This window comes from Carya illinoinensis, chromosome 12, assembly GCF_018687715.1.
Source record: "Carya illinoinensis cultivar Pawnee chromosome 12, C.illinoinensisPawnee_v1, whole genome shotgun sequence".
Taxonomy (NCBI): domain Eukaryota; kingdom Viridiplantae; phylum Streptophyta; class Magnoliopsida; order Fagales; family Juglandaceae; genus Carya; species Carya illinoinensis.
This window is the reverse complement of record NC_056763.1, coordinates 9,531,373-9,554,624: the sequence shown is the minus strand read 5'-3', so window position 1 is coordinate 9,554,624 and position 23,252 is coordinate 9,531,373. Positions and strand designations below refer to the sequence as shown.

Genomic DNA, 23,252 nt, shown 5'->3' with positions numbered 1-23,252 from the left:
GGTGCATAGGAGAACTGTAATATATCCACATGTATTATAAGAACAAGGCAATGAGCCTACATGATATGATATGGATTACATGATGTGAATCATGCAAATATGATATGATATGTTCCAAATCACATGATTAACTAAGTTATGAATGATAACAAGAGTATGTTTTTTTTTTAGAAAATGCTAAGTCTCTGTTACAAGTTTTCAAAAGTGATCAATGCATGAGTCACAACTCGGTTTCAGTCATGAGTTATATACATGTTCATCCACACATTGCATGATATACCTCTTGTATGCTCGTGTTAACTGTGATATGCTGTGTGATTACTTACTAAGATTTTCTTGAAATCTCACTGTTGTAATTTTTTCACTATCATTCATCTCCCAGAATGATAGAAATAGCTATAGGTACACCCAACAACCCCGAAGCATGAATCTAGATGGCACAATGATGGAAGACGAGTACACCATCTGCGGGCGTATATGCAGCGACTGCGTTGGAATACACTGTTCCATTTTTCCAAGTAATGTTGATGGATCTCCACAACCCTAATTTTGATGTTTTGCTTAGGATCTCTTATGGGTATTGAAGTTTTCCTAGAACTTGGACCAAGTGACACGAGTTCTCAAAGAAGCTAGTGAGGCCCGTGTGGAAGGAAGGAAGCTTATTATGGATATAGAACTCCCGTCACTTGAGATGCAAAAGTCGATAGGAGCTTGTTTAATTTTGTCTCATGATGGATCGTTAGTAGTGGGGAGAGTACTTAATGAAAACTTAGGAAAGTTTAGATGGTCTGCTTATTACTAGAAAGAAGTATTTGGTCCCGTGTTTTGGGAGACACAGACTCGTATTATGTTTTGAAAACTCTCTTTTGTTTGACAAGGACAATGATGTGACAAAATTGGAAAAAAGTATTTTTTAGTCTGTACCATGTACTATGCAATTACCTGTGGCATTGCTTAGATCTCTTTACCTTTTTTTTTTCTATTTTTCATTGAACGGTTATCGCATACTACTAGAATATTTAGGAGCATTGCATATTATCTATCATGTACGAGGGGTGTGTAGTTTTGCATTACATGTCCCAGCATCTTAGTCACCACCAAATCCAAAGTGAGGCCTGGGGGCGCCACATTATGTGTATGATATATGAGTCCATGGTGGCTCAAATTGGTCTAGAACTTTAATATTTGTAGATGTACAGTTTATATAACTGATGGTATTAGGTTTTCTTTCTCTGTTAGATTTCATTTAATTATTTGAAACTTTAATTAAACCATTCATACCCTTCTCATAAAATCTAATAGAGCATGAGAACCATAACATTGGATTATATGCCTGATGTCTTGACACTATTGGATAGATGATAAGCTGAAGGACTTCTATAAAGGCTTTAGAGAGAGAAACTCTCACTTCTCTTTAGAGATCTAAACAAAAAATCTCCTAAGCGGGAGGGAGAAGCCTACCCCTTCATTTTTTTTGCTTTCTGGTCTTGTTTATTGTTTCTAGGTTTTATATTTCGTTTCTTCTATTTCAATGTTTGTAAATAAGGCATCTGGGTGTTGAGGTTATGGTGGCTTAAGGGTGAGGTGCTTGTTGAGGGCTGAGTGTAAGGAACCAATCTCCTCTGTTTCTGAAACTAGAGAATAGAGTTTTCAACCTCTCTGGGTGTGGCCCACGGCATGCAAGATGTTGCTTTGCAACATGGAGAAATGCTGGAAACGTGCATGGAGATGGAAAGAAGAGGATGTTTTCCTTGAGCCATCGTGCATGCATCACAATCCGTCGTAAGCCCTAGGCAATTTCACAGGTATAATAAGTTCAATGATAGAGGAACTCACTGGTGCAGCCCGTGAGCTTGGAGCTCAAATGGTGCAATCTGTGGGATGTGGTGCAGTCCAAACTTGGAGGTCAAACTTTGAAAAAAAGAAGGCCCATTGGTGTAGTCCATTCTGCTACTACAGGCTTGGAGCTCACAAAGTGGAAGGAGGTGATGACCAGTGGTTTATTGTTGTGCATGGAATCAAGCCATGAGATGTGGCGAAAATTGCGCCTGAGTTTTCCAGCTGCTGAGCTTTGGGCCTTGGGAGGCAGGGAGCTGAACAGATAGGGAGCATACGAACATCAAGTCCCACGCTAGCTTGCTGCAGGAGAAGGTGGGCTAGATGACAGTGGAAATGATGGGCAAAGTCTGTCCATACTGATAGCCTGTTGGAGGCCATAGGGTTTTTTAATGTTTTATGATCTTAGTATTGTAATATTTGTTTTTGTACGTGGTACTTAGTAAAAATAAATAAAATAGGTTATTGGACTTGTTGCCCACAGCAAGCTTCTCCCTCCCCTCCATCAAAGGAGGAGGGTTTTGTCCCTCTCCTCCTTTGGAGGACGAGGTTATTTCCCCCTCCTTTTTTGGAGGGTCGGGGCTGGTCAATGTGTTTTTCTCAGACAAGTCGAGATAGATACTTATGTTGTTTTTAGAATCTCACATCTCAGAAGGTCTTGTCACTGAAGAGTTTATTAGAAATTAAAACAATGTCCGTCATAAATAAGTTTGTGTACTTGAATACTCCAAACAGATGGTAATTTGGCTTGTAATCAAGATTTTTTTTACTGTATTTATCAGTCATAGCTATAACTTCCTCTATGAATGAATTTGAGCGTCACACATCATTATGAATTTATGTTTATTCTGTATAGCAATTACCTAATAATTTTGAATATTAGATTTCAGTCTTTCAGAAAAATGAAAGAAAAATGTTCGGATGTTAACTTGTTACTGATCTATATGTAATGAGATCATTGTTGAAAAATCCTACCCTTATGTATCCTTAACTTTCAACACAGTGCTAAAATACATTCGTATTCAGCAAGAACTTTTTAGCAGTCTCTTCCAATAATTCCTAGCGTGGCGTGGAGGAGATCCAGCTCCTCTGCCGGGCGTGGATCTACAATAATCAACAAACGATTGCACCAAGGGGCATGTAAGGCTGCAGATACATATCAGTTTTTGTTTAATTATTATTATTATTATTATTATTATTATTATTATTATTATTATTATTATTCCGGTCAGGTCTAGAACCCTTACTGCTTATGATCCATAACCAATGATTTTTTGGGATTTTGCATTGAGGTGGCCATAGATCGATCATTTCACACCTTGGCCTATCAACTCCTTTATATTTATTTATCTATTTACTGTTATTATTTTGTTTCATGTCCCCCACCCACCTTCCCATTGCCCCGATAAAAATATCTACATCATTATTTTGGTTTCTTTTGCTGGAATTGTTTTCTTCTTTTTTTTTTTTTTTTGTAATGAAGGCGAAATGAGCTAATCTTCACTTTTTTCCCATTTTTTCATGCATTTTCTCTCTTGGCCTCTGTGTATATGTATGTTATAAATTAACAAAGTCCAAACTATTGATTGTCGATCGTTCATGATTTCTTGATCATTTTCAATCTTACAAGTTAGGGTGGCACTCTAGCCAAGTGACGCCGAACAGAATAGCGATTATCTGCAGGCTAGTTTCAGCAGATGAGTCACAAGGAAGAACAGGAGAAAATTGCCCAAAAATACAGAGAGAAAAATCTCTAGGGTTTAACTGAATATTATCAAATCAAGTAATGCCAAAAATCAGTCCACAAGCCAGACTGTTATAGCTAAAAATCGTGTTTATCCGAATTTTGTCAAAAATATAAAATTTCAAAAATCACACCAAATTGAAATTCAAAATAAAATAAGCAATTCGCAAAAAATTGGGCCCAAATCGGGTTTAAAATGACTTCCTAACTAAGAAACGAAATATTATCATAAATAATAAAAAATAACTAAAACTAGTGATTCGGAGGGGAAAACGGCAGAATTTGAGGTTAAAAAAAGGCACATGGAGCCATGCTCGATATGGACAGCGTGCGTGCTGAAAAGAGCTTTCCGAATTGGGCTCTTATGCACGATTCCGACGCCCGAAGCGAAAGTTATGGCCAAAAGACTGAAACGCACTCAAAACGGCCCCAATTAGGAACATATCACAATCAATTCCCGCCTTTGCGCTGATCTGCCAACTCATGGTATCTCAGTGCCATTAAGGTGCAATCTGACAGCTCAGCATCATCTGTCTCGGATCCCCTGCATCAGTTGCCCCAGGTTGGAAAGAACTCGTCCCCAAGTTCAGAGTAGTGTCATCAGAATCCACAAAACAAAGACTTAGGTGCTTCACATTAAAGACATCAGAAGTCTTCAAGTGACTAGGAAGGTGCAACCTGTAAGCATTATCATCGATCTTCTGCACTACCTCACAATGTCCAGTCTTCCGATCCTTAAGCTTATTATACTCGCCAACAGGAAAACGATCACGAGTTAATACAGCCCAAACAAAATCACCAACATAAAAAAGTACCTGACGACGATGACTGTCAACCCGAGTCTTGTACTTGGTATTGCTCTCAAGAATGGTCTGTTTCACCTACTCATGGATACCCCGAAGATGCTCTGCCATCTCATCTGCTTTAGGACTAAAATGTCCTATACATGGAATAGGGGCTAAGTCCAGCACCCCAGATGGGTTCTGACCATAGACAATCTCAAATGGGCTTAAGCTTGTGATCCTATTTTTCAATCTGTTGTAGGCAAATTCTACTTGAGGCAGTGCCAAATCCCACTGCTTCGGCTTAGTTCCTACAAAACACCTCAAAAGGTTGCCCAAACTCTGGTTCATCACCTTAATCTGGCCATCCGTCTGGGGGTGGTAGGCGCTACTAAAATTCAACTGTGTTCACAATTTCCCCCATAGGCTCTTCCAGAAATGACTAATGAACTTGGTATCACGATCTGAAATGATGGATCGAGGAACACCATGTAAATGCACAATCTCACTGAAATAAAGATGGCCAATCCGGACAGCATCCATAGTCTTCCTGCAAGCTACAAAATGGGCCATCTTGGAAAACCTGTCAACCACAACAAAGATAGAATTCGAGGCCCTTTGGGTGCGAGGTAAGCCCAATACAAAATTCATACTGACATCGAACCAAGGAGCTTCAGGAACAGGTAAGGGAGTGTACAAGCCCGCATTGGTGAGAACTCCCTTAAACCACTGGCACACATAACAATGGTCCACATAATGGGCCACATCGCTAGTCAGAAGAGATAAGGGCCAATGTCTTATCTCGGCCAAAGTGTCCCTCATTATGAAGCTTACTTATAATTTGTTGCCTCAATGAACAATCTAGAATGCACAACTGTAATCCACAAAATAGATACCCATTATACAAAACAAAATCATGACGGTGACCATCAGTTACCTCCTGAATATCCTTCCAAAGGAAGGATTAGCTGCATACATATATGTGAAAGTCTCAAAACCTGCAACTTTGGTACTCATGGTGGTGAGGAGTAAGATACGACGGCTCAGGTCGTCTGCGACGCGGTTCAGATTCCCTGCTTGGTGCCTCAACATAAAGGTGAACTCTTGCAAGTATGCCACCCACTTGGCATGCCGTCTACTCAGCTTGTGTTGGCCATTGATATACTTCAGGGCCTCATGATTAGTAAACAGAATGAACTCCCTCTGTACTAGGTAGTGCACCCATGCTTCAGGGACTGAACTATGGCATAGAACTCCAGGTCATAAATGAAATAATTTTTCTTGGATCCCGATAGCTTCTCACTGAAAAAAGCAACCGGACGCCCTAACTGACTCAGAACACCACCAATGCCAATGCCAGATGCATCACAATTTACCTCGAACACATTATCAAAATCAGGGAGTGCCAAAACTGGTGCCTCGGTCATCTTATGCTTGACCAGTTAAAAACTGGCCTCTGCCTCCTCAGACCATTGGAAATCACGCCCCTTGAGGCACTCAGTGATAGGGGCAATCAGAGTGTTGAAATTTCTAATGAACCGGCGGTAGAAAGATGCCAATCCATGGAAACTTCAGATGTCGTGTAAGGTCCTTGGTCTGAGCCACTTCAAGACTGCATCTATCTTTGACTGATCTGCATGAACACCATCAGTAGACACAACAAAACCAAGAAAAGTCACAGAAGTAGTGAAGAAAGAAAACTTCTTCTGATTGACAAACAGACACTCAATTTTTAGCATCTCAAACACAGCATGGAGGTGATTGAAGTGTGAAGCCCACGTCGGACTTTAAATGAGGATATCATCGAAGTAAACGAATTTCCCCATAAAAGGCCGCAAGACCTCATGCATAAATCTCATGAATGTGCTGGGCGCATTGGATAGCCCAAAAGGCATGACCATCCACTCATAGAACCCGTGTTGCATCTTAAATGTTGTCTTCCACTCATCTCTAGGCCTTATTCTGATATGGTGGTATCTGCTTTTAAGGTCAATTTTTGAGAAGACCTTAGAATCGGATAGCTAATCCAACATATCATCCAGGTGGGGAATTGGAAACTAGTACTTCACTGTAATTGTGTTGATCACTCAGCTATCAACACACATACGCCAAGAACCATCTTTCTTTGGCACTAGCAGGGCAGGGACGGCACATGGGCTCATACTCTCTCGGATATAGCCCCTCTCCAACAACTCTACCACCTGTCGCTACAACTCTTCAGCCCCTTGGGACTGAGCAATATACTGGTCGATTTGACAAACTTGACCCAGGAACAAGGTCAATTTGATGCTAAATATCCCTCATAGGCGGAAGCCCAGGAGGAAGATCCTTTGGCATCAAATTAGAGAGCTCTGCTAGCCGCTGCTGCACCTCTGTTGGTAAATCTGTATCCACGTCTACTGCACTATTCTCGCAAGGTAGTAAAGCATAGACCATGTCTCCATGCTCAATCTCATCTAAAAACCTGGACATGGAAAGCAGGTTAGTATTATTGGCTACCGGGGTAGGAGTGAGTCCTTCCCGCCAGGGCGCCAACACAAACTTTTTCCCTTGATGTTAAGGGAATACGTATTCTTCCGTCCATCATGAATGACATTGCGGTCCACGCATCCATGACACGCAACAATACATGACACGCATCCATAGACACAACATCACACCAGGCATTATTGAAATATTTTCTATCAATTGAAAAAGACACGAGGCATCGCCTATCGATTGTTACCTCACTACCTTTATTTAGCCATGACAACTTGTATGGCTTAGGATGATGGTCTGTCTTCAACTGTAATTTCTGGACAACCTCCTCGGACACTACATTCTCACAACTGTTGCTGTCAATGATCGTTTTGCATACTTTATCTGCAACTGTGTAGGTTGTGTGAAAAATATTGGTTCTCAACCAATCGTCCCCTGAATCGCCCTTGGGAGTCAGTAGACTCTTGTGAACGACCAGAGTCTCATGACCATCTCCATACAGCACATCATCAGTCTCATCATCATCATACACGGGCTCGCCAATCTCCTTTGTCTCGTCTACCACGTTTTCCTCAATCAACAAATTTTTGCCCTTTTGATTAGCAGGCTTCCTGCAATCAGTCACTCTGTGCCCCTGTTCACCACAATGAAAACATCTGATAGTAGGGTTAGAATTACCTTGAGGTGGCTGTTGGACAGGATGGGAATCCTGAGGGCAAACTGGCTGACTATTTTGATCGCTCCTGATCACCGGTCTCCTGTTTTGCTGTTTTTCAACAACAAGTGCACGCTGGTAGGTCTCTGAAATATTCCACAGTGAGTGAAGGCTGAGGACATCTTGCAAGGGCTGAGGACATCTTGCAAGGGCTGGTGCAAACGCTCCAAATACCGCGCCACCATCTGCTCCTTCATCTTAGATAAATCGTTTTGGGCAACCAATTGGTAAAACTCCTTCGTGTAATCATCGACTGATCTTGCGCCCTGCCTCAACGTATGAAGTCGCTGAAACAAGATTTGCGTGTAGCTAAAGGGAAGGAAGTGACCCTTCATCTTCTCCCAATCAGTGATCTTGGCCTTGCCTTGCCTGTCTCGTGAACGTCGCAACTACTCCCACCACGCAGATGCTCTGCCCTTGAGTTTGATGGCAATCAATTTCACTTTCACACAATCAGGTACTTCCTTATAATAAAAAATACGCTCCACTTCGTTAATCTAATCAACGAATCCCTCGGGCTGTAACGTACCAGAAAACTTCGGCAGATCGACCTGAAAATCGAGGTCTCCATGACGCTCCTCTCGACGACGGTGCTCCCGGAATAGAGCACGATTGTGATATGGGTTTTCAAAAGTGGAATTAGAATCGTGATCAGAAGCCTCACAATCCTTGAAATCCTGCGCCACCAGGCGCTGGGTTAATTCTGTAACTTGCCTCTGCAAATCCTCAATCATCACATCTTGAACGCTGCGATCACGATGTTGGGCTTCCACATTCGAAACCTGCCCACGACGACCACGACCACCAGCCATTGAAACTGATGAAATTGCCCAGGAAGATGTTGAAGCTCTGATGCCAACTGACGTTGGACAAAATAGCTATTATCCTGTAGGCTAGTTCTAGTAGATGATTCACATGGAAGAACAGAAGAAAGTCACCCAAAAACATAGAGAGAAAAATCTCTAGGGTTTAACTGAATATTATCAAATCAAGTAATGCCGAAAATCAGTCCACAAGCCGGACTGTTATAACCAAAATTCGTGTTTATTCGAATTTTGCCAAAAATAGCAAAATCCTGAAAATCACTCCAGATTGAAATTCAAAATAAAATAAGCAATCTGCAAAAAATTAGGCCCAAATCAAGTTTTAAAATGACTTCCTAACTAGCAAACGAAATATTACCATAAATTATAAAAAATAACTAAAACTAGTGATTCGGAGGGGAAAATAGTTGAATTTGAGGTCGAAAAAAAAGGCACATGGAGCTATGCCCAATGTGGACAGCGTGCGCGCCGAAAAGAGCTTTCCGAATCGGGGTCTTATGCGCGATTCCGACGCCCGTAGCGAAAGTAATGACCAAAAAACTAAAATGCACTCAAAACGGCCCCAATTAGGAACATATCGCAATCAATTCCCACCTTTGTGCTGATCTGCCAACTCATGGTATCTCAGCGTCATCAAGGTGCAATCTGACAGCTCAATATCATCTATCTCGGATCCCCCTGCATCACCAAGCCACTCCTCCCAGGAAGCTACCATTATTACAAAAATATATTTTTTTTATTGTTTTTTGACATGTAATTTTTTAATACTTTTAAATATTTTTTTTTAAAAAATAAAATTTACGATATTATTAAAAAATATTTTTTTAATCATGAAGTAAAAAAAATCAAAAAGAAAAAAAGATTTGGGCAACGTTAACTCCCGCTGGGAGTTGGGACCAGTAGATTAGTATTTTCCTACAAAGGAAAATGCTAGGTAGACCATCGCATTTGCACCGATAGATGCATTTTTATTTTTTGTATTTTGCATTTTTTTTGTTTTTATATGTTAATAAATGTATGGAATTGATTTTTTTAACTTCTGTTTTTTTTTCTTAATATTTAATAAAAAACCAAAAAAATAAAATAATCAGTCAACTATCGGTAGGCCATCGGTCTCCATAGCATGACCCATTAAATAATAGGAACGAATAAGAGTAGGGGTCATGCCTTTATTCCCGAATTGTTGGGCTAACAGAAATTGGAGTATGTTTAGACTTTAATAAAGCATCTTTATTCATTTCATCAAGAAAATAAATGGTAATATAATTTTGTTATTTGAGACATTTATATTAATTTGATTAGAAATGAAGAGAATATTAATTCAAGGAAGGTAATAGAAAAAAGAAAAAATGGTAGTAGAAAAAACACTTGGTTCTATGTTGCATGCTTCAATATAGTTTTTTCTAAACAAAATAAGTGAAGTCAGTATCATTGATGATCAAAGATTCTGCTGAAGTTTGGTTTCTCTTCTCTTCTATTCTCATAACAGATAAAATAAAATTAAAAAAAAAAAAGTAAATTTGATTATTTTTCACAAGAAACAAACTTACTCTTTTAGTTGAGGTGGATAACTTCTTGTTTATGAATTTCTGTAATTGATTATTTGATTTTAATATTGATCGACCATGTTTATAGTATTGCATCATCAGATTTTCCTTATATCATTCACATATATCTTTATTAAAGTGGCTTTGATTTGATTTCTATCTCTCTCTTTAGTCATTGATTTGATTTTTATTAGATTTCTCTTTTTATTTTTTATTTTTAAAATAAATAGAAGATAGTTTTAGTGATAGTATTCGTGGTCCAAGTCATATATCATTAAATATGAAGGAAAACACTAGTCTTTTAGTGCCTTCCTCTATGAATACTATAAACCTCACTATCCATCCCTCCAATGGCAAAATGAACCGAGAGGGCTAGCAACCAGTCTCTAATATGAGATCATTTTATAAAGGTTGGACTTATTGATTCTATTGACCCAAAACCCAATGCAATTATTGCTGGAGGCTATATGGATACCATTATAAAAATGACACTTTATTATTAACTAACCACCTTTGGATTCAAGCCTCTCCCATTAGAGAGAAAAATCGAAGATGAATGGTAAAGGATCTAGTCCTCAAGGAATAGAAAAATATGATACTGAAAAAATTAGAGTTATGATTACCAATTATTTCATCCCGTGTGAATTATCATTTAGGCTTGTGGAGTATCAAGCATTTTTTAAAATCCTGAGTACTTTAGAGCCTAGATACACCTTACCATACTGACCACCTTGCAAAAAGATTGTATAAATTTAAACAATGAAGAAAACTAAAAGTTGAAAGCTTTGTTGAGCAGTCAAATAGTTTGTTTGACTATTGATATATAAACATCGGGACAAAATATAAATTATATGTGTGTTACATGCCATATCATTGATCGAAATTGGATCTTGAACAAAAAATAATAATCATTATGTTTTTCGATATCCCTACTCAAAAGGATGAGACCATTTCCTGTTTGTTAAAGTCTAGTGATGGATTGGAAGATTGACTAACTTTTTATAATCACTATAAATAATGCCTTCTTTAATGTTGTCATTATTGATCATGTGAGGAGGAGCACAAACGATAAAGAGTTCACCATTTTAGGGGGCGAGTTTTTGTACATGTGAGGTGCTGCAAATATTTTAAACCTCATTGTATCTAATGGTTTAAAATATATATAGATATATATATATGATGCAATAAATAATATTAGAAATGTACTTATCAAAAAATAAATAAATAATATTAGAAATGTAATAAGATTTGTGAAGTCTTCACGGGCAAAGCTTAATACATTTAAAAATTGTGCAAAGAAGTTGAACATTGAATATGAAAAAATGGTGTGTCTGGATATTCCTACTAGATAGAACTCAATATATCTAATAATATGAAAAAGTTTTTGTACTTATAAATATTGAGAGCCACAACTTTTGATGCCTATGTTTGAGGATTGGCCTAGTGCTCGGACATTTATTAAGGTTCTAAAAGTTTTTTATGATGTCATATTGAAAATTCCTGGTTCGTTGTAAGTAACCTCAAATATACTATTTCAGCAACCTTGTACAATAGAGCACACTTGGAACAAATAATGTATTAGAGTGATGATGCTAAGTTGATGAGCATGGCATCTAATATGAAACCTACGTTTGATAAGTATTGAGGGTGTATGGATTGGATGAACTTGATTTTATACATAGCTTTTGTCATTGATCTTCGATACAAGATTAAGCCTATGGCATATTCGTTGAAAATGTGCAAAAGGATTAAATGTAGAGATAGAATTGAAGCCCAAGTGAGATTGTTCTTGAATCGTTTGATTGGGCAATATAATAGGTTTCATGAGCTAAGTAGGAGAAGATCAAATGTGGCCTATAGGAGTTCCTCAAGTATTATTAATGATGATTTGAACTTTGAAAGATTTGATACATCTCTAAAGCAATATTTTGAGGTGAAAAATAGTTTGATATTTGGCTCCGAGGTAGATAGGTATTTGTTAGTTGGGATAAAACCAAAAACACCAGAGTTTAACATATTGACTTGATGGAAGAAGAACTCATTTAGATATCTCAATCTTGCGGAAATTGTATGTAATGTCTTGGCTATCCCTATTTCCATTGTTGCATCCATGTATGCATTCAAAATTGGTGGACGTGCATTGGACCCATATCGAAGCTCATTGGCACCGGAAATTGTACAGACATTAATCTGAACCCAAAATTAGTTGAGTCATAAACCAATTAATATTTGGAAGGTGAAAAAGCATGTAGAAGGCAATGACATCAAATGTAGATATTTTTATATGTTACTTTCCATTTTTTTTTATTACTAATTTATCCATTTAATTGAATCTCCTCATTTTTTTTCTTCTTACGATAACCCTCCTTCAACTTCAGCAAGTTAAGCATTTTTTACAGCCCATATGTACAACCTACTTGTTGATATTATCATGCGTGTTCATATTGTTGCTCCATTTGGGGAACGAAAATGCACTAGCTCACCAATCTTGTGTTTTACAATATGACTTGGAAAATTCTCTTCAGGATAATGCATTATTGTTCTCAAAAAGTGGTATGCAGTCTACAGTTTATCTCTAGGCTTCAAATTATAGCAATTCTTAGCAATTGGTTAGTCTTAGGCTGCTTTTATGAATAGTCTATACCCCATACTCTCATCTCATTATGTAAGATGAGTCATATTTATCATCATTTGATGATGAAAAATCATTTAATAAATGATTATTCAATGGTAATAAATATGTCATATCTTATATAATAAAATGAGAATAAGATAAAAATATACTATATAAAATTTTCCATTTCCTTATCATCTTTATACTTGGACTGTCTGACGAGTATTCTTATTTTATTTATCCAGCTCCAGCACTAGGGACTGGTATTCTTATATATGGCTAGGTATTATGTCCTCATCCGCGAGCAGGTTAGCAGTTTACTTTTATTGTGATAACTTGGATTTCCTGATCTAAAGCAAGCTTCCACGATGAACCATTAGTAATAGGATAATATTTCCAGGAAGTTGCTATTAAAAGCTCGCTTGGTTAACCAAAATAAAAAATCTCATCTCAATTCATCATTACAACATTTTCAAATCCCCATGTAAAATATAATAAACAATTTAACTTTTTCAAATCTCAATACAAAATTAATATTAAAAAATTATATTATAACAATATTTTATTTATTACTATTCAAAACATTTCATCTCATCTCATCTCATCTATGTAACCAAACGGAACCTCTAAAAGAAGGGAGCTGCTATTCCCACCAAGAGGATTCACCGAACAACCAAAAAACTTTTTTTTTTTAAATAATTTTTAAACCCCTTAAATATTTTCAAAGAAAAATAATAAGAATCACAAATTCATAAAAATATACTTCTTTAACCATTAAGTAAAAAAAATAAAATAAAATAACCCAATCAGTGGGTTTTGTAGATGGGAGTAGTGTTTTCCTTTAACGAATGGCTGCTACAAGAACTCAAGAATTTATGGCAGAGATGAAAGTCTTGTGCAAGGTTCATCACACAAACATGGTAAATCTCTTTTGTAGATTGAATAATGACTCCTAGCCTTTTAACTTTGGAATTTTTAGCTTTCAGCAATTTAGAGCTTTGACTCGTCTTTGGATTAATTTTGCCAAGGTAGAGGCTATGCTGCTACTGTTGATCAGCCACATGAAAAATGCCCAGAAGGGTTCCCTTGGAAGCCATTTACATAATCCGCATGTCAAGGGTACGCTAACATGTTAATGCTTTGCATAGAATATATTTTATTGTACATTTGTACCAATTTATTTGTTCTGATTATACTAATTTTAAAGGTTTATCTTTCTAAAATTTGATGAAGTTATTCCATATAAATTTTTGGATCTCTGATTCTCTATTAATCAGAAGGATTTTGTTTATTGTGACTACGATGTATAGAACTTTAAAATAAGACACTAATATAAGTCTAGCCTTCTAATGGAGATACAGAAATCTCAAGAAAAAAAAAATATATATATATAATATATATATGTTTTTTTAACTTCAAGGTAGTTTCTGATACAAGTACTTGGGTTCAAGTCTTTCTACCCTCATCTGTTGAGCAATTATAATAAATAAGTCAGTGTGAAAGTAATATCAAATAAAGGTGACGTTAAATAACTGATAAAACCTATTTCAAGAAAGAGGTCAGGGGGTCCTATGCTCCTCTGGCTGTACTTCGCTTTTCATGATGATTGTTCATTGTGTCTTAACTCTTCTTATATGCTAATTTGCCAATGGGAGCACCTGAAGGTTTACAAATGTTCATTGTATCTTAACTCTTAAATGTCAAATGAACATTCATATCACTCCTAAATAATCTCCTAAACTTGGACTACGGGAAAAGAAACAAAGAAATGGCCATAAATTTCTATGATAAAAGAAACTAACATGAAAACGAATATATTGCTAAATTATGCAAGTACATGCCTTGAAAAGTAGATTGATTGATTGTTGTTACCGTGTATCTACTTGCTGGTTTCCAAGGGTGTGGCCCCAAGTATAGATTGAGAAAGTTCAGTGTCATTGGAGCTGCCTCGAGATGCTTCTCTTTTCAACTTGTGATTATTATATGCTGCTACACCTGCAATGGCTGATTAAAAAAAAAAATGATAGAAATATATAAGTCATACTTCATCCTGTTATGGCTATCAAAAACTCCAACTATTGGTTGCTAGAAATTTCTTCATGAAAAAGGTCAGCGTTCAAGCTACAGAGAAGAAAGATTTTTTCAAAGTTTTTCTTTCTTTCTCAAGGCTAACAAGGTTTCTTTTATCTGAGTGGATTAAAACAAAATATACTTTGTGAATTCCAACGACAAGAATATATGTTACCGAACAAACCATTTCTAATTAGAAGACAAAACAAGTTTACAAAAGCATGAAAAGAAAGCAAATTGGAAGAGTTTTTTAGTTTTGATATCAACCTGAAGAGCAGTAAAAGAACAACTTTCTTCTCAGACACCCAGTGCCAATCAAACAAAAATGTAAAAGATCAAAAAATTGCATATTTAAGGCATGTTCAATGATGGCAGAGCCAACTCATTACCAAGATTAACAAAAATGTTTAACTTTACGTGCATTACTAGCAAAGTGCACTTGGCAGTATCACTTTTCCATGGAGTTACTTACTAAAAAAGTAATAATTGAAACTAGTCGTACTATCTGAAAATAGCTGGGCTCCTAGAAGAAGAACAAAATGGTAAATATGAGGTAGATACTGACCAATGCCATAACCAAACAGATTTATTATTGTCAGCTTCGTATCCGCAAACAGAAGAGCAGATAATAAGACGACCACCCAATCCTTAACTACTCCAGCAACACGAATGGTTAAAGCACTTGTATGTGTAATCACGAGGAAAACAGATAAGTTTAGGGCAAAAGTACAGAGACAGTTGAGTGTTAGCACAAGGATTGGAAAGTTCCAAGATCCATGTGCTTCCATCTTTGGTTTCTCCAGAAAGATCCACGGAATGAATAGGCAGAGAGCACTGCATAGAATTCAAAATTTGTTCACACAGGCATAAACAAGTTCCGTCTGAACTTATAAATACTTTGCGTAAATCTTCTCTTTCTAGAGGAAGCAAGAAAATATTTCAAACAGATGATGAATTAGAAGATATTAGAATGAGCATACCTGCAGGGACTAACATAGTACATAACAGATATTGGGTTCAGTTTGAGACCCTTCCTCTTGACCAGGATCTCCATGAAAATCAGTCTTAACGCTTCGCCAACAACGCCACCCATTTGATAAACTACTCCAATCCAACTTATATCTATTTCTCCATAAGAAGCCACAAGAACACCAAAACTTATCACTGACATAATAAATAGCATTCTGCAGCTCATTACCTCAAGTCCTGCTGCAACTCCAAGAATGAATACAGCCACTGGCACTGCAGAAATCATTTAAGAAATTAGGATGACAAAAAAAGATTTAGGCCTAGCTGACAAATGCAACATCTTGCTAGTAAGCAAACAGCTAGGCAATAGGTTCACTAATCATATGAAACATCTGAAATTGTTCTGAATGCCATAACATATTGAAGTGGAATTTGCAGCTAATAGAGCCAAAACATTCTCTAGGGACTCTAGATAGTTAGCTCTAAGACAGTTTTTTGCTAGGTGATTGTGAGAACTGCGCCCAAGCAAGGGAAGAGATCCTCTCTCGCAAACAAAGGGCTGGTGAAGAAAAGGCAACTAGAAGGACAATGCCTGGCCAAACTGAGAGTAAGGCAAGCAGCAGGTTGTAGAAAGCTTGGCTGTCACAGTCCAGCACCAAGTTATATGGGACTTTTCACCCTATGCCAGGTGACAAACACTTTGCAGGAGGGCTTACAACTATGTAAATCCACAATGTCATCTAGGAACAGTACCAAAGTAATAGGATTTGATCCTTAGCATCATAGGTTTGAATGTTAAAGCAAGGAAGGGGGGCTTGATCTGTGGTGATGAGTAAGAGTTGAACTAGAAAGTGATAGGCTTGGGTTATGTGGCAGTGACCAAGAGTTCAGTGAAATGGACGACCCATGGGTGACTGTGAGGGAGATCAACCCATGGCTAAGAAAACAGCAAAGTACCACGAGCTATCAACTGTATCACAGATGTGTTGCAACAGCAACAGGAGTTATTCTGGCAATGTGTGCAAATATGGAAAGTCAATCACCTGCGTGTTGAGCAGGGAGGTTGTACTTACAAGCGATTTTGACCTATCAATATTTGGGTTTCTTTGGAAATGAGGGACCAATAAAGGCGGAAAGGTGGATTATGGACATCAAGTGAACTTTCGAGGACCAGAAAGTGTTGCATGTGAGCTATCTGCTTCAGGGAGAGGCATCGTTTTGGTGGAGTGCCAAGAGGCAGTTGCTCGTCATGGAGTTGGGATCCATGAAAGCTATTCCATGGGAAAGGTGTAAGTGGGAATTCGATGATCAGTATTTCTCCGCCATCACGAGACAGTATAAATCAAAGGATTTCACTAATTTGGTTCAAGGCAACATGACAGTCAAACAGTATGCTGCCAAGTTTATGGAGTTCGAAAGGTTTATCTCTCATCTTCTCTCTACCGAGGAGATGCGTGCAGAGCAATATCAAGATGGATTGCAACCACGCATGTGTACGCAAGTGGCTTGTCTAGAAATAGGGGATTTTCAAATATTGGTAAATGTAGCCTTGATCGTAGAGCATGAACACCGCAGTTTAATGGCTGTTACAATTGGCCAGAAATGGAGGACATTCACGGGAGAAGGAAGTAGTTCTAGGTTGCACCAGAAGTTTGTAATGGGAATAGGGGTATGCCCACAAACTACTCTTGGTGTGCATTTAGGAGGCAGGGCATTAGTGTGTGGTTACTGCCATACATCTCAAGAGGGAGAGTGTCGTCAGGCTTCACTCTCATATTAAAGGTTCGGTCAGGCAGGGTATTATAACCAGGATTGCCCCCATGCAATTCATGTATAAGGGACGGGCCCGATTGAGGAAAAGTTTTGGAAACCAACAACCATGCATAATTAGTTCGAATATGGTGCCATTGCAACCAAATCTCACTTGCGAGGAGATGGCAATACAAATCATAGACCAGAAAGAACAAAAGCTATAGTCCAAAATGTACCTTTGGTAAAGGTGCAGTGGGGAAGCTTGGAAAATGAGGAGTTTAAATGGGAAAACGAGGAGTTTACCTATTTATTCGAGCTGCAGTAACTAACCTAGAAGGCAATAAGTAAGGGTAGTTTGGTCAAAAAGAAGGCAGAAGTGCAATTATAAATAGCCTTCAAGCTACCCCTTTTGGTCAAAACATTTAGAATTCCAAAACTGTTATCATGGTGTGAGAAAGAGGACTGCATGAAAGGCAGCTATACAGCCAGAAGTAATCTGTCATTTCATGGAAGGGTAATGCGAAGCAGAAAGGTTGGAAGAGGAACACAGTCAAGATGAAGAGGATCATCAGAGGGCTAGAGCCCTTATCTTGGAGATGTTGGATCATGCTGACAAAGCTGTAAGGCAAAGTGGAGAGAAGCAGACAATCCAGGAACATGATGAACAAGAGAAGGACAAATGTGAGGTCTTGCCAATGTCTTATAACACCAAATCTAGAGGAGGAACTAGGACGTGAGAATAATAGAGACAGTTGCAACCAGACCAGCCAATGAAGGAGACAAGAGGAGGAAAATCGTCCCAGCCGCAGATTATGAAGGTCAGGGGGTGGACCAAGAAAAGAATGGGTCATCACCCCGACCGATGCCAACAAAGAATGACAAAGGATGCCCTACCTCAAGCACATCCCTCAAAGTTCCATCTCAAGGGATAATCGTCATGAAATTTCGATAACGAAATTTCCTGTTAAGGAGGGAGAAGATGTGAGGACTACACCAAAATAAGGGAAGAGATCCCCTCTCGAGGACAAAAGGCTAGCAAAGAAGAGGCAATTGGGCGGAAAACATGCAGCCAAACTGAGTAAGGCAATCAGCATGTTGTAGAAAGCATAGCTGACACAGTCCAACACCAGGTGATAAAGGACTTTTTACCCTATGTCTGGAAAACAAACACTGTGCCAATCGTACAAGGGCACTGCAATGATTCCCATGTATTCGCCCTATAAACTAAGCAACACTTTTTGTTCACTAATGAAGTTTTAGCTTATTTATTAAAAAAGAGAAAAATAAGAAAGATATTTAGCTAAAATGGGATAATTCAGAAGATACTTGGAACTTACTAATTGCCTTCAACATTTGTGCAAATGAAACAGAAATATACATGTATGCAGTGTTTCCCAGCCAAAGAGTCATTGCAAACATTGCACCAATTGGCACAACAGAAGTAACATATCTGAAAAAAAGGAACTTTATTAGATTTACAAGGGAAATTTTAGAACATGTAGATAAGTATAGATGTAATATATGCAAACGATATCACATTTGCTTTTAGCCTTTTCTGGTTCCTAGCTTGTATTTAGGTGTTTACTCTTGTCATTCTATGTACTTGGGCTATGTCTATTTACTTCTTAATAAAATCTCTTATTTTATGTTATGAGAGACTTCCTGAACAAAATTTTAGGATCTTTAAGAAGTTTCAATATGAATTCATCATTTTTTAGCATAGCACAGAGCATACCAGGATTCACAGAAACTAGGTCTAAAACTCATCAAGGTTTTGATCGAGCAGATGAGATCAGTAAAGTAATTCTAGAGCTTATGGTTTCAAATTTGAGTTAAGAAAGCTTTAGGACTGATTTTTCATGATTTGGAGTTATGAATTAGATATAAATTTCAAAAGCAGCAAAATCAGACTACAAAATTCTCCATAAAGTTCCAGATAGCCATTTTTAGCTTGTGGCAGATGTTTTGTGTATCAAATGATTTCCATATGCTATGATTTTTAAATATGTGGTAGCCCTAGATGTTAGGATTAATTTGATTAAGTTTTTATTGAAGTCTAATGAAAATAAAGGGGTGAAACTCAAGAGAGGTGAATTTGGACAGCAAGGGTATTTCAGTACCAGGTTCTAATATCATGAATGAACGAATGCATGAAAGGCTCTAATATTTAGTCAAAGAGCACAAAGTGGCACTAGAGCTAGATGTTTGATGAGCAAGCCACCGGGAAGTGGTCCGCTAGAATGCTTTACATCCAACGTGAGAGGCAGTCACCCCTTGTGGCTAAAGAACGTGAAACTGGTGCCCAACCTAGGCACAAGAGAGTTAATGTGTGAAGGTCATTAAAAGAGGATATAGAAGAATGTTTTTATAACATTGTACGAGCAAATTTACAGGTGTCTCATATATGTTTAAAAGGAAAATCTACTTAGCAAAGATTTTTAGAATGTGATGAATTATTTACTAAGTATTCAACCTATTGTTATGAAAAATGACACTTTGGACACCCAAGATACTGAAATTTGGCCAAACTTTTTACTTTTATTTTTTTTTTTAAATTTTATTTGAATAGAAAAATATTTTAATAACCAATTTATCTTTAAAACAATTCAAGATTTGTAAGAAATAAAAAAATATATATATATATTTTGGACAAATTTTGGTATTTTGCGTGTCTTAGTAGCAGTGTCCTTTTTATATATATTTTGAACTTTTCAAGCTATGATGAGGACGAGTCTTCAGGCTAGAACCAGTAGAGGAGACTTTGACTGAGTGGAAACAAAAATAAGTTTTTATCACAAAGGCTTAGGATGTTCATATACATTTTACAACATTGTGGTTTCTCTTAAAGTTTAGCTATTTTGGATATAATTGCATTTGATTACATTTTTTGTTTTAAAATTTAATAAATTTAATGATGATTTTATAATGTTTATGGACTTCTATGACCTAGTGCTATGGGAAGTGTGAAACAGCATTCTCAACCTTTCTGGATAAAGGGTGTTACAAATGAGATTTCTCTCCCCCTCAACTTCACCTACAAAGGAGCACCTTCCCCACCCCCACAAACGAAAGCATCTTCTCTCTTTGTGATATTAGCTAGTGTATTGCAGGGAATTAAAGAGAGAGAATAATAACTAGGACAAATATAGGCAGGCATAGCACATACAATCACTGTCAATTCAACAATAAGTCTATTTAAGTAAAGGCTGTTAACAATCTTACGTAGATTGTTCGGCCTTGTATACAAAAAACAGTAACAAAAAGAAATCAAAATTACTAAAAAAAAGAAGTATGTTAAAAATATCATAATAGACACAAACCTGACACTTAGATTAAGTAAATCCCAACAAAATGTATCAAACCCCAGTTGATACAAGACTTGTATGGTTGTACCAATAACTAGTAAGATGTAGCAACTACCGGAAACTTAACCTCATACCAAAAGGTTTTGAACTGGCAGGGGTCTCTTAAAGACACAAAACCAAAGCCTTGGTCATGTAAACGAGATGGTTCTGTCAAGTCATGCTACAAGCAGCACAGGATAGATCACATGGCTTTGATCATAACAACTTTCATCCTACAGATAACAATGTTTAACCACCTTTGCTTGGGAGGGGATTTTATTAAGTACCACATAAATGTAGCCAATGAGAAAGTATCAACGGCTAATCATGATTACAATTAATATGCATCACGCCACTAGGACCTTTAGCCTAAAAAGTAAAAAATTCTATTAGCAATTAGGCATGCCAAAATTTAAAACTGTGACGTAATTCAAATCCATCAGAACTTGGATTTTCTTTTCACAAGCACAAATATTATTTAAGTACTACAAGCCTCAAAGTGCTCCTAAAATCTCATTAGGAAAATAAATAAACAGATGAATGAAGCCTGAAGAGTGGATCTTTCACTTCAAGCCAATTTTGAGGAAACTAAATCTCTTTTCAGTGTCTTATATCCTCTGTTCACCAATGGCATTTGAAATTTTGTTAAGATATTAACAAACTGATAACAACTTCAAATTCAAAGATCATATAAAAGGATTTTATCCCTTTCTTTGCTTACATTTCTGTAGTCATACCTTCCTCAACCTTCATAATCTGTAAGGGGAAAAAAAAAATGGAGTTAAAAAATTGAAGTTGGCAATATGATTGCTCAATTGAAGCACCTTTAATAATATTTATTAAACTAGATACCTTGATAACTTTGGTGACAATAAAACATAAGACAGATGAGAAGACCATGTGGAGGAGAGTCAATCCAAGAGGATAAGGGAAGTTTATTTCCTTAGATGACAAAACCCACTGCATTTAACATATATACAAAATTCATGTCAGCCATGCAAGCAACCTTAGTCAAAGAGGTTGGTATAGCAACAAAGTTTATATGCACGTCCCTGAGTAATTATGAACTATACTCCTGTAACAATAATCCAAGTACTTGCAAAAATTCCACACAAGAATAGGTTAGTTAAGCAATAAACTTAGTAACAGAATGAGAATACTTAAAGAAAGTTATTTCATACTTAGTGAGTGAATTTAAAAACTACAATGGCACGACTAGAAAGGACACCTTGTATGCATCACATTTACAATCACGATGTACTACAAAAACCCTTGTGTAACAACATCGTACACCAATTTTTATTTCACATATTTCATGCAATAGGTCATGGAGGCACCCTTGATACATATTTTGAATATATACAGAACTAACGTTAATCTTTACAAAAAAAAAAAAAAAAAAAAAAAAAAAAAAAAAAAAAAAGATGGGTCAAAAGTTTGAAAAACACCACTAATATAATAGGTCAACATTTTGAAACTCCATTTGCAAAATAATTCGCTTAGGCCAACCCCAGGGTTTGGCATGTTCAGTTTGTGTGGAACAGGGGATTGTATGTAGCCGAGGGATTAATCAGTACAAATAGCCTTGGATATCCTTGCCGATTTTGACATATATATATGCAAAAGCAAGGTTACAAGTGCTGTAACTAGTATCCTTAAACAATATGGATCTAACGCACCTCAATCAACCATTATTTTCTCTCATGTTTGGATCATTCAATCACCAATCTTAGTTAGCAATAATAAAAATAATGACTGGGTGAATAATAAAAACGAAATTACTTCTAAAAACAGGGATTCTTCAAAAGCAAATGCGAGATACACAAGACTGCTTAGATAAATAAGCAACAGAATAAGAAGACAGACTGACCTTGTTGAAGAAGATTTGGCCGCTGGAGAGGGTGATGTAGAGGAGAAGGTAAGCATAGGTTATGAATTCCTCTCTGCGGAAGGTCCCCAACCGATCCGCCATTGCTGAATATTCCCAAAACAGATAAAAATTAAAATAAACAATGAGCTTAGTCAACTTGGCCTTCTCTAGGCGAAAGAAACCCAAAAGTCAAGGCGTAAAGCGCTGGAGTGTTGAAGCAACAAATTTCAATGGCAATGGCAAAAGGGTAAGTTCGCAAGTGTTGCGGCGACAAATACAGGAAGAAGAAAACTTCAATAAACACTTACTAGTATGAGCGGAGCAAAGGCTGAGGTCTTCTTCTGTGTTGAAAGTTGAAACTCCAAATTGGATCGGGATCGTTTTGATGTGTAACGAAGGATTTGTGCCAAGCAAAATTCCTATATAACCGAAATAAATAGAATTATTTCAACGGCAAACTTATCTCGTACAAAATGATTTTAATATATATATATATATATATATCGTATCAAAGTGAGTTGATCGCACATGCAAGTCACGTGCCTAGTTCCCATTTTCGAGTTAATTTGAAAATATGCCAAGAAATAAAAGAAATGTTATCTAAAATAAGCAAATGATGATGTAAAACCAGTAAGAGAAAGCAAAACATATTTTTTAATAATGAGCATTAAGGTCTTGTTTGGATTTAAAAATGATTAGTGCTAGGC

General features: G+C 37.1%; 1 protein-coding gene across 12 annotated transcripts; it reads right to left on the bottom strand.

Annotated features, from left to right (window-relative positions):
- Window positions 1-4,304: 4,304 nt before the first annotated feature.
- On the bottom strand, window positions 4,305-23,001 carry LOC122289973 (probable sugar phosphate/phosphate translocator At3g14410). Of its 12 annotated transcripts, none has more exons than XM_043097450.1 (9): window positions 22,854-23,001; window positions 22,546-22,649; window positions 21,528-21,635; window positions 21,397-21,431; window positions 18,669-18,781; window positions 15,591-15,852; window positions 15,176-15,444; window positions 14,413-14,544; window positions 4,305-4,314 (listed from the first exon to the last, which is right to left on the bottom strand). In XM_043097450.1, the coding sequence occupies exons 2-8, from the start codon at window positions 22,645-22,647 to the stop codon at window positions 14,420-14,422; spliced, it is 1,014 nt and encodes a 337-aa protein (XP_042953384.1). In that variant the 5' UTR covers window positions 22,648-22,649; window positions 22,854-23,001; the 3' UTR covers window positions 4,305-4,314; window positions 14,413-14,419. The 12 variants fall into 12 exon arrangements, 9 of the variants coding, with proteins under 9 accessions (XP_042953384.1, XP_042953381.1, XP_042953383.1 ...); XM_043097447.1 differs by lacking the exon at window positions 4,305-4,314 and adding an exon at window positions 11,775-12,116 and having other exon boundaries at window positions 14,382-14,544; XM_043097449.1 differs by lacking the exon at window positions 4,305-4,314 and adding an exon at window positions 11,775-12,116.
- Between the last annotated feature and the right edge of the window lie 251 nt (window positions 23,002-23,252).